General features: G+C 37.4%; 1 protein-coding gene and 1 long non-coding RNA gene across 6 annotated transcripts in view; one reads left to right on the top strand and one right to left on the bottom strand.

Moving 5' to 3' along the window:
• Positions 1–15,708, bottom strand: part of SVEP1 (sushi, von Willebrand factor type A, EGF and pentraxin domain containing 1) — a 204,051-nt gene that overhangs the window by 80,903 nt on the left and 107,440 nt on the right. For all 5 annotated transcript variants that reach the window (XM_055087033.1, XM_028493673.2, XM_024126322.3 and 2 more), the window contains 6 exons: positions 13,750–13,858; positions 10,070–10,234; positions 9,313–9,546; positions 6,905–7,066; positions 5,434–5,595; positions 2–163 (listed from right to left, as the gene is read on the bottom strand). In XM_055087033.1, coding sequence (XP_054943008.1) covers positions 2–163; positions 5,434–5,595; positions 6,905–7,066; positions 9,313–9,546; positions 10,070–10,234; positions 13,750–13,858 — 994 coding nt within the window. The remainder of the gene's footprint in view (position 1; positions 164–5,433; positions 5,596–6,904; positions 7,067–9,312; positions 9,547–10,069; positions 10,235–13,749; positions 13,859–15,708) is intronic.
• LOC114486847 (uncharacterized) lies at positions 88–8,406 on the top strand. The gene is made up of 3 exons (XR_003681148.1): positions 88–171; positions 5,473–5,572; positions 7,568–8,406. It is a non-coding gene; the product is annotated as an uncharacterized lncRNA (long non-coding RNA).

Genomic DNA, 15,708 nt, shown 5'->3' with positions numbered 1-15,708 from the left:
CTGGAACAATCTGTGATGGATCTGGCACCAGTGATGGTTGTAGTTCCATAAAAGGGACAAGATAAACAGAAGGACTTCCCTGGATGGGGCTGGTAGTAGTCTTGAGGACATGGATAACAGGGCATTAATCCAGAACGAGAGAACTCTCCTACTCGACAAGGCACTGCAAAAGTAAGAACAAATCATTTGTGCTTCATAGCAATACACCCTACCTCTAAAAGAAGTGCATTAACCTTTGGTTATAAGAAAGCTATCGCATTGCTAATATTTTCTCTTGCATGTACTTAATACCCAGACCATTTTATCACCTAGATAAATGTTTTGTTGTTTCCTTCCCATCTTTTAACAACACATAGCAACTCAGTAAAAATCAGAATTGGCCATATGAGATTGTGTTATGATTTTTCCACTTAACTTTATATCATAAGCAAATCATTCCCCAAATCATTAAGTAACATGGTGTTTAATAAATGAAAAATATTACATCTCATTGGCAGACCATAATGGATCTCACATGTCCTCTCCTATTGAACACTTAGGTTGTTTCTACTAGTTTGCTATTATAAATAATGCTGACATGAAATTTTCTATATAAATTTTTTAATATAGCTCTGATTATTTCCTTGGGATAACACTTGACTTTGAGTAGTTGAGTAGTTAGAACTAAAGATATGACAATTTAAAGCCATAAATATGTCATGCCCAAATCTTTAAATAATGTAATTTACAGTCCCATTGGCAGTGTATGAAATTGCCCTTCTCACTGCATGCTCAGCATTGAAAATGATTATTTAATTTTTTCCTACTTGAAGGTAAAAATGAATCACGCTGTGATTTTAATTTGCATTTTGATGATAAATGAAGCTGCATTTTTTACGTTTACCAGAAATTTTTATTTCCCCTGTAGAGTTGTCTATTATTTATTGGGGGTCTTTTATTTTTTAAACTTTTAATGTCATTTTGGGTTAGACATGCTTTTTGTAAACAACATGCAGTTGAATATTATCTTTTAACCAAACTGGAAATTCTCTTGCCAAGATTTGGTGGAATATAAGAAAACAGCCCCAAACATAAATTTTGGTTACATTCGGCAGAGGGATAGTGGGGTAGAGTACCCATGACTAAATCCTTGGGTTGGGGTTTTAGACTGTGATCCATAGACAAATTCAGGTGGAGTGTGTGAACTGGAGTCATTTGTGTGAGCCCTAAAACCATTATAAACTGAGAAAACTACTAAAACTATTAAGACTTGTCTGCATAAAATTAAGTATAGAAGACAGGACACAGGGAACCAGCTACTCAGGATATCAGCATACTTATCATTTAGCTTTTGGATTCTTGATAATAAAAATTAGTATAGCAGAAATAATTACCAATATGGGTGAAAAATTTAGAGATACACTTGAGGCTCAAGGGAGCAGGACACTCCAAGTGATGGCATCTCTTTTTTTATTGGTATGACAATAAACATTAAGTAAATGATAACACATCTGTCGTAATCTCAAGAAGCTTTGATCAAATTTCTTAAGCAAAAACAGCCAGGCAAATCTTTTGCAAAAGAGCTCTTTTACGTACCCAACTGACAAAAAGTAGAGAGTTGAAGCAAGAGATGGCAGAAGATAACATAGATATTAATGCATATTTAGAAAAAAAATTTTCTGGTGGCTACATTTGCTATATTTAAGAAGAGTTTTAAACTACAAGTATCTTTGTTTCACCAAGAGTAAAATAATCTACTGTTTCTAGATGTAGACAGGGCTTTGCACAAACATATTATAAACCTATAGGAGTTTAAAATGGGTTTTCTGATTCCCAAGTTTCCAAAAATGATTATCTGTTTGGAAAAGGTACCTTCCAAATAGCTAATTAGTTAATTGGAAGCATAAATCTTCTACTGATAAAAGTATAAATTTTCTGTTTGAGAGGGTATCTATGAAAGTGCATGATATGCTAGAAATATAAATGCTGCCACTTAAACCCAAGATGCTATAATGAATTAAACTGTTTTTTTCCATATAACTTTTTTCAGTACAATCTTACCCTTTAAAAGAAAAAAAAGACTGTGCCCCTAAAAACTGACAGAATTATACTGTCAGTTGTAGCACATAATTATACTATAATTGTCAAAAAATATACTAAGATGTAATAATAATAAAATCTTAAGATTAAAAATCAATAAGCCAATTAGCATCTCAAAATAGAAAACACGGTGTTGTGATGTCTATACTTTGCTTTTTGACCTACAAAGTGTAAAATGAACTTTCATGTGGAAATTAGTTTAAATTACATTCCAAGGGCAGACAGTTGTCATCACAAATATACTTTCCAAGAGTGAATAATCAGCATTTAATATATAATTTATATATGTAGTACATATATATACACACATACATACACACACATATATGAATGTATAAACATACACATATACATAATAATAGCACTATCTAGTACACAGTACAGTATTAAATACACACACATGCATACATACATGACACAGTTCCTAATGGACTAATGTCATAAGAAAAGATGTGAGAAAGTTTCATTTTGAACCTTGGCCAGAGAAACTGTGGTTTCTAAATCAAGACAAATGGAACAAAATTCTTCTCACCTCTTCTACTGTAGAGAAAGAGAAAAAAAGTATCCAAATATGCCAAAAGTGATATCAAAATAGAATTAAAAATAAAGCATTGAAATGACCAGGGAAAAATGTAACCTCACATGTCTGTCCCCTGATAGTGTAAAGGAATAAATACAGCCTTGGAGCCATTGGTTTCCTATGACAAAGCCAGAAGTCAAAGCCTCTTATTCTGAGCCTCCTTTTAACTTCATCCTACAGGGTTGGGCTAAGAAATGTTATCCTGTTCCACAAATAATCTATCTATTTCCTTCTATTGGGACCATGTGTAAACAACACCATCACCAAAAACTCATTTGTGGGATTAATTATTTTGATAAAAATCATTTTTTAAAAATGGAAAATTTCAGACTCTTTTGTAACCAAGGACTCAAGACTACTTAATATCCTATTAAGTGATAATAGGTGAAATGTATAAAGAATGTTACATTATGCTAACATAGTAATATACTTAAAGATAACTGCTATATTTATTAATGATATTTTAAGTTCAACAGGCCAAAGGAGGCAAAAAGTGATATGTCAGCAAAAAATAAGATAAACTGTACAACATGCCCATAAAACATAAATCAACACAGAAAGAGAAAAGAGGAGGAGAGATAGAAGGGGAAGGGGAGAGAGGGAGAGAAAGGGGGTTGGCTGAAAACTAAGGAAAATATATAAGGGACTGTTTTAGAATTCACACACATTTAAATTTAAAGTAAAAGTAAAATGGTGTTTATCCAGCACCACAGGGGAAAGTGTCATTACCAAATATTACCAATTCCTACTCAGGACAAGTAGACTGTGGTTAAGCATATGCTAGGAATATTAGGAGAAATGGAACAGTTACCAGAAGTTTAGAGATTTTCTGGGAATTATAATTACTTAATTGCAGTAATTTGGTATTAGAAAACCTCAAGGCTTATTTGGAAAGCTAAAGGATAAAAATTTGTCATATATGAACTTGTTTCACTGTAAAAATCCTAGTTGCTTTTGTGGTTGGAAGGAAGGAAGGAAGGAAGGAAGGAAGGAGAGAGGGAGGGAGAGAGAGAGAGGGAGATGGGAGGGAGAGGGAGGGGCGGGGGGGGGAGACAGAGAGACAGAGACAGAGAGACGGAGAGAGAGGATTTTTCCCTGCAGACTTTCTTCCAAAGTTAGCTTGTATACTGACAAAATAATAGAGTCTTTGGCAGATCTCTTTCAACCATAATGTGAGGTTCTGTTTGGCTTTTAATTAAAAAAAAAAAAAAATCCACAGCTGGTATTACACAACACACATGGTTTATGAGTTTCAAATAGGTCCTAGTTAAATTCTCTTCTCATCAGTGAAACATTAGGTTGATGAACACTGCTCGCCCAATTCCTCAGGTCTATGAGGCTTTCATCTACTGTGATTCTTGTTCTGAGATTCAAACAGATGGAGCATATGAAACCTATAACTCATAGTATGTATTTCCTGTAGCACTTAAGTTATGAGGACTACGACTCCCAGGATGCAATGCTGGACACGCCCTGTCCCCTCCCTACCACTACACTCAAACACCCTAAGCATTTGTTTTCTAGGACTCTCAGCCTCTAACTGGATGCAGATGTATATATGATTGGGGTGCAATGAGGATGGGATGTGTGTGTGTGTAGCTTGAGGGAATGGGGAACCAGCAGACTGGCTTCTTAAAAACATCGCTCACTCAGTAAGGGAAGAGTTTAAACTTTCAGATTGCCATAGATCTTAGGTTTTTCAGTAAGGGTATAAAGAATGGGGAGGACTCACATTTTTTTAAAAAGTCATCTTTTAGCCAGGCATGCTTGTTCTGTTCCCAGTGATGTAGCAGGGGGAGGCCAACAACTTTTTATTTTTTGCAAAGTTCCACCGAACTTGCAAAGTCATTGCAGTTTATTGGAGTTTCTGGCAATAGGCTGACCTTGACTGTCAGACCTAGTTTCACCGTCATTCTAAGTTTTCATCTTTTACTTTTGTTTATGGCTTCCAGTTTTTTCACTGCTGGAAAACTGTACTTGGTAGGGATGTTAGAACTATTTGAAAAATAGAACTCTAATCTTTATATTTCTATTTAAACCAGTGGTTCTCAACGTGTGGTCCCTGGACCAAGCAGAATCAGCATCACTTGAGAACTAGTTAGAAATGCAAATTCTCGGGCCCCACACCTGACCTGCTGAATTAAAAACTCTGGGGCTGGGGCCCAGCAATCTATGTTTTAACAAACCCTCCATGGTGACATTTGAGAACCAAAATTAGTCATACTTTAGAATCACCTGGGGGAACTTCGGAAGAAAACCAGAAAACTTAAATCAGAATATCTGGGGGGGTGCAGAGATTGGGTTTCAGGTATTTTTAAAATACTGATGTAAATGTGCAATGATTCTAGTATGCAGCCAGAGTGGATAATCACTCATGAAAATCTTCACACTGCAGGGAATGAACGTTACAATTCAGAGGTTGTATTTTTAGAGTTTCAAGGAACATTAGATAAGACCTCATTTTATACCCGAGGAATCGAAGTTCCTAGTTGAGATGTATTTCTATCATATCATGTGGCCACATGGTTACAAATGTTGAGGGCTGGGACCAAGTCTTGTGCTTCTTGTGTGTTCCTAACGGTACCAGCACGGTGTTTATATTATGGGTGTTTACACTTAAGTATTGACTGGCCGAATAGAAGGAAACTCTCTATGAAGAGACAGTTATTTACATTCTTTGCATGCAGTAGACATATGGTTTCGCTAAAAAGATTCCACTCCTCCACGCGTAGAACCTAGGAGGCTTGGAAAAAAAGCTACGTCTAAGACTTAACCTCCACAAGCAGAAATGTCCACGGCTCCTCTCTTCACAGTTGAAGTATTTTCTGGACATACGAGGCATCCCCGGGAACCAAATGCTGGCTGATAGCTGCCCAGTGGACAAGATTCGCAGGTCTCAAGCCCATTTGATGAGTAGGTGCCTTGTTTACACTGAACTAAAACGAAAAATGTAACATGGTTAATGACGATGACATCAGCTGTACAAAATTAGCACGGTGTACAATAGGATTTTCCACATTTTAATTTATTTAGGATAGAATGAGGGTCATGAAGAACTCCAAGCATACGTGTTATGTTTTAGACTCCCCATACTTCTGTATACTAAGTCTTAGGCTCATTTCCAGTTACTTGTATTATGACCTAGCACGGTGTTTGACACATAGAAAATGTCGACAAACAGCTTTTGGGTGAAGTTAGAAATCTGCATCTCAGAAAGACACTCTCATGAGATCAAGCTGTCACGGGGAAGCTTGTTTTTGTACAAGTTCTCAGCTTGTACACTGTTCCCTTGAGTGACTGAAACAAAACCCCCGATTGAGCTAGAGTCTCATGACTATGCTGGCACCTTTCTTCACTCTAAATAAGAACTGGCCCTCTTACCTCCTCCTGCCTACAGACACTATTTCATTTGAGGGTTGGCAGAGAGGAAGTAAAAGTAGTCTTAGCATCAGGCCCAGAGAGGTTAATTAAGCAACATTCCCAAACTCATAGCAATGGTTTTGTAGTAGAGCGGGCTTAGGGCCAGATTCCCCAGTTCCCAGTGCACTGTCCTTCTCTTCTGCCCTCCTCCTCTGGATGACTCTCATTTTCAGCGCTGTTAACATTTTTAGTGCATTTGCAATCACCCAGCACTGCTCTCAAGCTTACATGTGTCATGAAGTACCCACACCTGCATTGGCAACAATAAGCAAGGAGGAACAATTTTGCAATTCCTTCTTTTAGGTGTGTCTTACTGTAACTTTAAATGTGAAAGAAAATGTTTCCATCAGGAATGTTCATTGAGAATAACAGTCACAACATTTTGAAAGGACTGGATATTTTAGTAGCAAGAATAGGTGCATATGGGCCTGTAGTCATTCATTTCCAAGTAAATGGAGAGTGAATCTCATCATATCAAATATGATTCTAACAAGAAGCAGCCTAATGCTTGCTAAGAGCCATGAAAGTCCTTTCCACCAATTAAAGTGAGAGTCACTAAAACACCCAGGTTAATTGATGAATGTGGATTAGAGTTCCTGACAGTGGAGTTTGACTTAGAGCAATGGACGGTTGCAAAAGGAAAGATAAATGGACTTCTCGAAAGTGAGGGAAACATTCAGGTAACAGTTTGCAATTAAAAGAAAGAAAAAATCAGTTAATGAAATTGCTTTTGGTAATGCTCGCATTTCATCCTATCTGCCATTGAGATTTTATAACTGGAAACAAAATTTGGGCTTCTGGTCAAAATGAGCACTAAGGCCCTACCTTTACATTCCGAGCTACTTCTTGAATGGAGATATTCAGTGTAAGTTCCAGTTGGACAGGGTTTGCACTCAAGCTGCCCTTCTTCATCTTGATAGGAGCCCATCAAACAGCTTTCACAGACAGAATTCTCCAGAGAATAGTAGGTTCCCAAAGGGCAATTGACTGAAGAGAAAACAAGCAGGAAACACTGAATATAGTATGGAATGTGCTTTTTCCCTAAGGCATGAGAGTAATAAAACCTGCTTCCAGATACTATAGTTTATGGGTTAAATTTTACTGCCAGAGGCTTACTCACATGATAAACCTTCCAGAAATGTATTCCTCTAAACCAACAGTAGATTCTTTTTTTTTTTTTGAGAAAATGCAAATTCTTGTTGACCAAGCTTAATGTTTATATGATGGGGGCTTTGAAGTGTGGGTTAAAATTCTAATAAACCAGATTATTCTGGAAACGCACAGTTCATGGAAGAAGAGGATAAAACAATGAATGTTTAGGTTAATATGGGACTTCAAGATATTAAAAATGATTTCATAGCTGTTCTTCTGAATGGTTTCCCTTATGAAACTGAGTGGCCATTATAGCATTATTTCTAGAAATAAAAACAGGCAAAGGTGGTGAGCCTAAAACAAGTGAGTTAAGTCGACCTCTGTCTCTGATTGCAGGAACTACTGCCCACTGAAGGCAAGTCTGAGGCATCCTCAGACCCAAAGGCTCCGAGGAAACAGGCCAATTTTAGAACCTTCCTTCCTTGAAGATTTGGTCTACTGTTCGGAGGCCTGGAGTGCAGAATTTCTGAGACCAAAGTGGGATGTTAAATTCACTGAAAGGCTGCTATCAAAGTTAGTATTTTTATAGAGAGGATACTTGAAAGAATCACTTGGGTGATTCTGAGGTGTTAAGGTATGTAAGAATTACCTGGCAACTTATTAAATTTCAGATTCCAATGCCCTAACCCCAAGGGGTCAGATGCATCCGTTTTGGGATGGGGCTTTAATCAAGCTGCATTTTGAAAGCACTTCAGGGTATGCTGACACATGTAGTCTGAAGACCACACTGAGAAATGCAAAATGCTGGCCAAGGCAATTCCTGATTTTCACTCACAGATTGAGAAAGAAACAAGAGGAGGTTCAGAAAGACATCGTTAATGTGCTTTTTGATGGGCTGGGTTTATCACACTGTGAAAAACTCAACTGAGCTCTGGGAATAGCAATAAGAACTGTTGAGGAAGGTTTTCCGACCAGGACACAAGAGCCCCAACCTACAGAGAGGTTAACAGAAGACTCATGTCAGTTGGTTCCATTGAGTGTACAGAGTTTGGTCAGAGGAGATCCCGCCATCTATAAATGATGACTTATTTGGGAAAGAGACTGGAACTGATCCAGATTGTGAGAGTCTAAAATAGGGGTAAAAGCTAAGGAACTCGGGGGAGGGAGAATGGGGAATGGAAGTTTAATGGGTCTGGGGTCTCCTTTGGGGGTGATGAAAATGTTCTGGAATTGTGATAGTGGTGACGGTTGAATGACATTGCGATTGTACTAAATACCACTGAATTGTATACTTTTAAAAATAAATTTATTTATTTAATTTATTTATTTTTGGCTGTGTTGGGTCTTCGTTGCTGTGCACAAGCTTCCTCTAGTTGCGGCGAGTGGGGGCTACTCTTCTTTGCGGTGCGCGGGCTTCTCAATGCGGTGGCTTCTCTTGTTGCGGAGCACGGGCTCTTGGTGCGCAGGCTTCAGTAGTTGTGGCTTGCGGGCTCTAGAGCACAGGCTCAGTAGTTGTGGCGCATGGGCTTAGTTGATCTGCGACATGTGGGATCTTCCCAGACCAGGGATCGAACCCGTGTCCCCTGCATTGGCAGGCGGATTCTTAACCATTGCGCCACCAGGGAAGTCCCTGAATTGTATACTTTAAAATGGTTCACTTTATGCTATGTGAATTTCATGTTGGCCGCCTGGGTGGGAATCTCGGCTACACCACTTACTGTCTTAAACGGTAAGACTTACTGGGTAAGTTCTTAGCCTCCCTGGCTTCAGTTTTCTCATGTTTAAAATGTACTTAATGAGAATGGTACCTCATACAGTAGCTAAACAGGATTAAACACATGAGACGGGCTCAGCCAGCACACATGAGTGGTCAGAAAGTATGAGTTTCTGTTATTGGAGTTGCTGCTGAAAGCTGTGAGGTCTAAAGATCTATAAATAAAACTAAGACTTGAGTCGCTCACCTAAAATAATTTTCTTGTCGTGACCAATAGTGGTTATCTAGACTTTTGAGACACTAAGCATGTAACAAAAAGAAAATGTAGCTTTCATCACAATATCCCTTTAGAGTTGTAAAACGACTCTATCCATGTCATTTGACCCAATAGGCACCAAATATTTTTGATTACAGGGAGGAGTCTTACCACACATACGCCCTCTCAGCATGGAGCCTGGTCTGCAGAAGAGGAAAGCCTTTTCGGTTTCTAAGGAATTGCTGTCAGCTACAAGCATTTCAGATGCAAGATGAAAGGAATACATGGGCTCCTTAGTAAGGGTCCTTTTCAGTCGATTTGTGATAGTTTCCAACGTCTTAATGAGTCGTTGCTGATTTTCCAATTCAAGGGTATCATTTCTTTCATCGGGTAAGGGCACACTAGCTGAGATAAAAATGAAACAAGAGAAAACATGACACACACACATGGTGTTGCAGGAAGCCATTTGTAGTGAGTTTTTACCAAAGAGAAACAGCATATTAAAAATCTTCCAGGAAAAATAAACTGAAACTTAAACACCACCTACTGAGCAACTAGTACCTGGAGAATATTAAGAACAACACGATTTGTTTTAATCTTTCTCTCCTATGCTGGATCTACATCACCCTTTTGTGGAGTTCTTCATGATTACGTATTAAATTCCTGCAAACTCTCTCTTTTTAAAAGCACACCGTAGTTCATCATGTCAAGATGAGCACAAAGCAGGGGCCTTGTTGCTATGGGAACTATAAAATACATCTGTGATATTAAGAAAAAAATGACAAAACTTGGTTGATTGTGCTTGCCCTAATTTTCAGTTCCAGGGTCATTTCCTAATAATGATAACAAATAGAAAATTTGAAAAACAGGTCTCCAACCAAGAATTTCCCACTATATTAACCTTTTCAAATAGAGAGTCTATCCTTACCTGTGATGTTAAAAATTAACTTAATTTTGTGGTCAGATAATGGGGCACTTCTTTTAATCCGTGAAGATCTGGCTTTGCCAGCACCCGTGGGTGTTTCTTGCACAGTGTCCAGGAAGTCATCATAAGAGTAATCCAGCCTGTTAGCTGCACCCCAGCCGACAGGTCCTGGACAGTTGGGGCAGAGAGACAAAAGATGTTACAGTTGCACCTTTATCAGCATTTAGGTTCTAATGTTAGGCCACAAATCAAACTGTACTTGATCATTGCTTAAATTGCCCATAATATACCATATACAAGGTTTCGTCTGTAATATCATATTGTAGCTTTAGGCGCTTCATATTAAGTTTAGATTACCAATGAATTCCATTAAAAGTATAAAGCAAGGTCTCTGTAGAGCTATATAGGCATTTAAAACATTCTATCCTTGACTTAATAATAAATTACCTTAACTTTAGAGGAAATGGGAGGAGATACAGGTTTTAATCAATTCCTATTTCCCTTCAGGGTTTGCTCCATTCTTGCTTTTTTATATCAGCGTTATAAACTTAATGCATGTAAACAGATTTCCTTTCGTGAAGATTGTTCAAATATCTGCATATCTGCATTATATTTCAAAGGTGGGGGCAGTTTCTGAGGGCAGCATGTAAGTTAAATGATTACGTAGTTAGGAAACTATGCTGGAGGCAGCATGGCTGCACGTGATTCTTTAGATGCCCTCCATATCATTGTGATCAACCACATGGATTCAGACTGCGGCTCCTCATATAGGTTGTACGGCTGCACAATCTTAGTCAAGCTCCTTTCAACTCTCTGAATCTCAGTTTCTTTGTGTCTAAACTGAGGTAATTGTGCTTACCTTATAGGTTTGTCTGTGGAATAATTGAGCTAATTTATGCAAACTATCTAGCTCATATTTGACTCATTCTAAAACCTCAGTGATAGTAAATGATATTAATATTGGTCTAGGCATACTGTTGTTGCTTAGTTAGGTGCTTTAAACATCAAATTCTATTTATACAGGCTTGTCCACTTAAGTAAGTTGGTTTTTGAGGGTTGTGGGTTTTTTTTAGCTTAATTCATGTTTTGGGCCATTAAAAAGAACTGGGATCAATATTTTTGTTTTTCACTTAAACATTTTTCCCACGTGTGTCATGTAGCCATTATGTTGATAGAAAAAAAAAAACAGATTAGCAAAGAGAAAAATATAAAAGATTACTTATAATTCCATCACATAGAAATAATGACAATAACATTTTAGGCAAGAATTTTTTCTATGAATATATAAACACACACATACACATTTATGCATACATACATATATATATATATATATAGCTAGAATAAAAATAAACATACCGCACTTTTAACAAAACGAGATCATACTATATGTATATTATTTGGTAATCGTTTTTCAAATTTTTTCAAAAATATATTATAATATTTCTGTGTCAAATGGTTTCATAATATTCTCTTCTATAGCTATACTACAAACTAAGCAGGTTTCTATCTTCAGACTTTTAGGTTATTTCAAAATTTTAGAACATCCTTGTACATACACTATTTCAAAAAGTATAAGACACCATCAATGGGAAGACACATCCCAATTTCAGAGATGCCCAAATGAAAAGTGTACATCTTAGAATTTATAAAATGTGGTACGTTTGTACATTAGCATGACTTTTATCTTGAGAAATATCCTTAGAAGTGGAATTTCTGGGTCTAAGCATTTTTAATCCTTTAGATACATATCATCAAATGCCCTTCAATGTCTCCTCTACACACAATATATGAATATGATTTTTTTCCCCTGACACCCTTGCCAACTCTGGGTGTTATGATTCTTATTCAAATTTGTTAACCTGACAGGTCAAAAATGGCATCTCATTTTAGTTTTCATTTGAATTACATGATTATTATAAGATAAAACAATTTTAATATATTTATTGGCCCTTTATTTTCCATACACTATGACTTGCCAAGGTGTTATAACTATTACGCTGATCTTGTGACTCTGTTGTGAGGACATTCAAGGAGGAAGGGTGGTCTCTTAGGATCACTTGTACCACATGCCATCTGGATCCTTCTAGGATGACAAACATGACCCATTTCAAAGCCTCATGATGACAACTGACTCCCTCTGTGTGTATCCCTGCACGCCTGCAACCTACCTCAACAATCTGGGGGTTGAGGAAAACCTGGCTCATGTGTGACAGAAGAAGCACTGTTATTCTAGATGTGCCACTGCCAGCTCCCCTGCCAATGCCACCTTGTGTTTTATTATCTAAAACTTTAATGTCCAATATGTTCACTGAGAAGTTGTACATAATAGTTAAAATTGGAAAACAACCTAAGGCCTACCAATAGTAAATTGTTTATATAAATTATGGCAAACTGACTCATAAAATAATATTAGATATTAAAATTGTATTGAAGTATAATATTTACGACATAAAAATGTCCTGAATAAAATCTTACCTAAAAATTCACATTTACAAAACAGTATGGGTCAGCATACATATGCATGTACAGTTACATATTCATTAATATATTAACAGAATTATTTCTGGGATTGCAGGGTATCTCAATATCATTCTTTGTTCTTTAGCATTTTTCAAATTTTTGCAATAAACATATACGCACAAATAATATTTTTACACTTAAAAATCTAAAGCAACATTCAACATCACTCAATGCTGAATCACTAAAAACATGACTAGTGTCAGAAACAAAAAGGATGTCTGCTGTCATGTGAATTAATACTGTCTCAAATAACCTTCTAAGCACTTTATTTATACTTGTACTTCCTCATTTAATCCTTACAGTGGCTCTATGAGTTCAGTACTCTTATATACCCAATTTATAGGTGAGAAAATGGAGGCACAGAGTGGTTTGAGAACTTGGGCTCAAGACCACACACCTAGTTGGTGGGGAAGCCAGGATTTGGACCTTACTAGTTGCTTGTAGAGTTCACGTGCTTTAAACACAACACTATTTTGTTATCACTATTATATTTTAAAACATTACTCTGCAAGTTCTGGACAGTTTTATAAGAATGAAATAAAAATAATTACTGGAAAAGAGAATTTTGCTAATTGAGAGACACAATTGAAATATAGAAATCTGAAGACAGTAAGCTAAATGGCCAGATGGACCAGCCAAAAAAAATCACATAGCACACTTTGGAGTAGCTTTAATAAAAGTTATATGTCAATTATATCTCAAAAAATAAAAAACAAACAAGAAAAAAGTGTTCAGACTCTACATGAAGAAAACATCAGAATTCCACCTGAAGGTATATTAGACTTGAATAAATGGCTTACTTGCAATTTAAGTTAAATGCCATATAAAAATTGCTGTTAGTACTTTATAGCTATTACTATTCTCTTCTAAGATCTCATATGCATATTTGAATTTTACAATCATAATGTGACTTAGTTTTCTTAGTTTTTATCATCCTGAGGCATTTTGGCTAATATTTTGAAAGAATTTATTTGATACCCCAAATGTAATATATTTATAAAAGATCATTAAGCACAGTATCAAGTTATCCAGTCATCCTAAAATACTTCATGAATAAATGAATGAAAGATCATTTTTCCAGTTTGCCCCACTCTTCTGGAATGATTTTCTTAGTGTGCAGATCAGTTTTGCCAACTACCCACACTAAATAATTTCATTACCAATTGCAAAGCCATTTTCATACTCATAATTATATTCGAGGCAGTATTTTTTGGTCAGGTCCTCCAGTCTGCAGTCAATGTCATCAGCATCACTACAAAATGATGGCACCTGCAAATAAAAAATGAAGAGGACACAATGTACTTCCCATCTGGGTGTGCCTTGGATAAGCCCTTTGCTCCTCTGGCCTTCACATCTCCATCAGCAGGAGGGAGGGGAAGGCCCTAGAGCTCTGTCTGCCCTTAAAAAGGCTCCTGACCCTCCTCCATGCCCTCCCCTACCTCCTCTAAGTGCCTGTGGACCACCAGGATTAGCCTCATGCCTTTTCTTTCGGTTTATATCACTTACCACAAGAAACCCAGGACTCCTGGGATATCTCTTGTTTCTTAACTTTCACCCCATTTGGCTTTTTAAAAATTGAAGTGCAGTTGATTTACAACATTTTATTAATGGCTCTTTAGATCCCTTTTCTCTGACCCTATCTCCCACCCTTCTCCAAGTCCTCAAAACCTTCCTTGATGCCCACTGAAACGCACGGTCAGTAATCAGCCAATCTCCTATTATTATTTTTAACCTCCTCTCTTTATGTTCTCTTCATTTTTGCTCTCAATGAAATCTGCCTTCCTAGTTTTCTTAGGTGGTGGGCATGGAGGAAGTGTCCTCCTCACTCTTTATTGCTGTTTCCAGATCATGCTCCCATGAACCTCCTTGAAGACTCAGAGTTTTGAAGCTCCTACAATCAACTATACCACACACTGACCCTCCTTGTGGCCATCACCTACAGCCCTCCCCAACTCTGAGTTACCCTCTCATTCCGAGAATGGTAACCGTCCCTGTTACAGCCCTCGGTGATTTCTGCATCCACCCAGCTGATCCTTCTATCACCTTGGAGTCTCACTTCCTCTTCCTCTTCTGTCTTCCAGCTCCACTTTGTCACTTGACATACATGAGACATACACTTGAGGGTATGTCTCACGATCATACCCTCAGACCTCGTCGTTACCAGTAACTGCACCTTCTCCTACTCCCAAGAATCCAATTCTTTGACTTCATCAGAATCTATAATCCACCGACGCTACCCACCTCCTCACTGTCTCTCAGCTCCTGATGTCTTCACTTCCTTATTTGCCCATCTTGGATCCCTCGGTCTACCACCATGAACTGCTCCCGTGCATGCACCCTCCTCAATTTGTTTGCCTGGAGAACCTTTAACCCTGGTTAAATTCATTGCTCTGCTTTCTCCACATTTGCGCCCACATGCTCAACTATAGCTCAGGAGAAGACACAATGCTGCTTACTGGCAATCCTACCACATTTCCCTAGTATATTCATTTATGCTCTCCTAGAAAATTATTTTATACCATGTTCTGCTTTCTCAAACCTCCAGCAACTCCTCCCCATCCACACTCCAGGCTGATCATTCCGCATCTTTTTTCACAGATCAAAGAGTCACAAAAGATCCTTCCTTCACACACTTACATCACCATGTGGGCTCACTCCTGTATCTATGCTCCTGTACACTCTGCCTCCTTGATGCCTCTCTTTCTCTCACACTCTGTATCAAATCTACTACTACTACTACATCTACTTTCAGAATCTATCCAAAATCTAAGCCACTCAACTCTGTTACGGATACAAATATATATACATATATATATATATATATATATATATATATATATATATATATATATATGTCATCATTTCCTGCCTTCAAGACTTTCAATACAGTTAAATACATTGTTTTGCTTTCCTGGAATCACTGAAAGAGTCCTAAACAAAAACACATGAAAAAGAAAATCCTTTAAATGTTCAATGATCTCCTCATCATAAAAGAAATAGTCTACAATGGCATTTTTGTCATACTTTATTTATTTATTTTTTTAAAATTTTATTTATTTTATTATTATTATTATTTTTTTTTTTGCGGTACGCGGGCCTCTCACTGTTGTGGCCTCTCC

This window comes from Physeter macrocephalus, chromosome 9 (assembly GCF_002837175.3).
Source record: "Physeter macrocephalus isolate SW-GA chromosome 9, ASM283717v5, whole genome shotgun sequence".
NCBI lineage: Eukaryota > Metazoa > Chordata > Mammalia > Artiodactyla > Physeteridae > Physeter > Physeter macrocephalus.
Note: the sequence above shows the minus strand (reverse complement) of the source record. Positions and strands in the feature narration are given on the sequence as shown.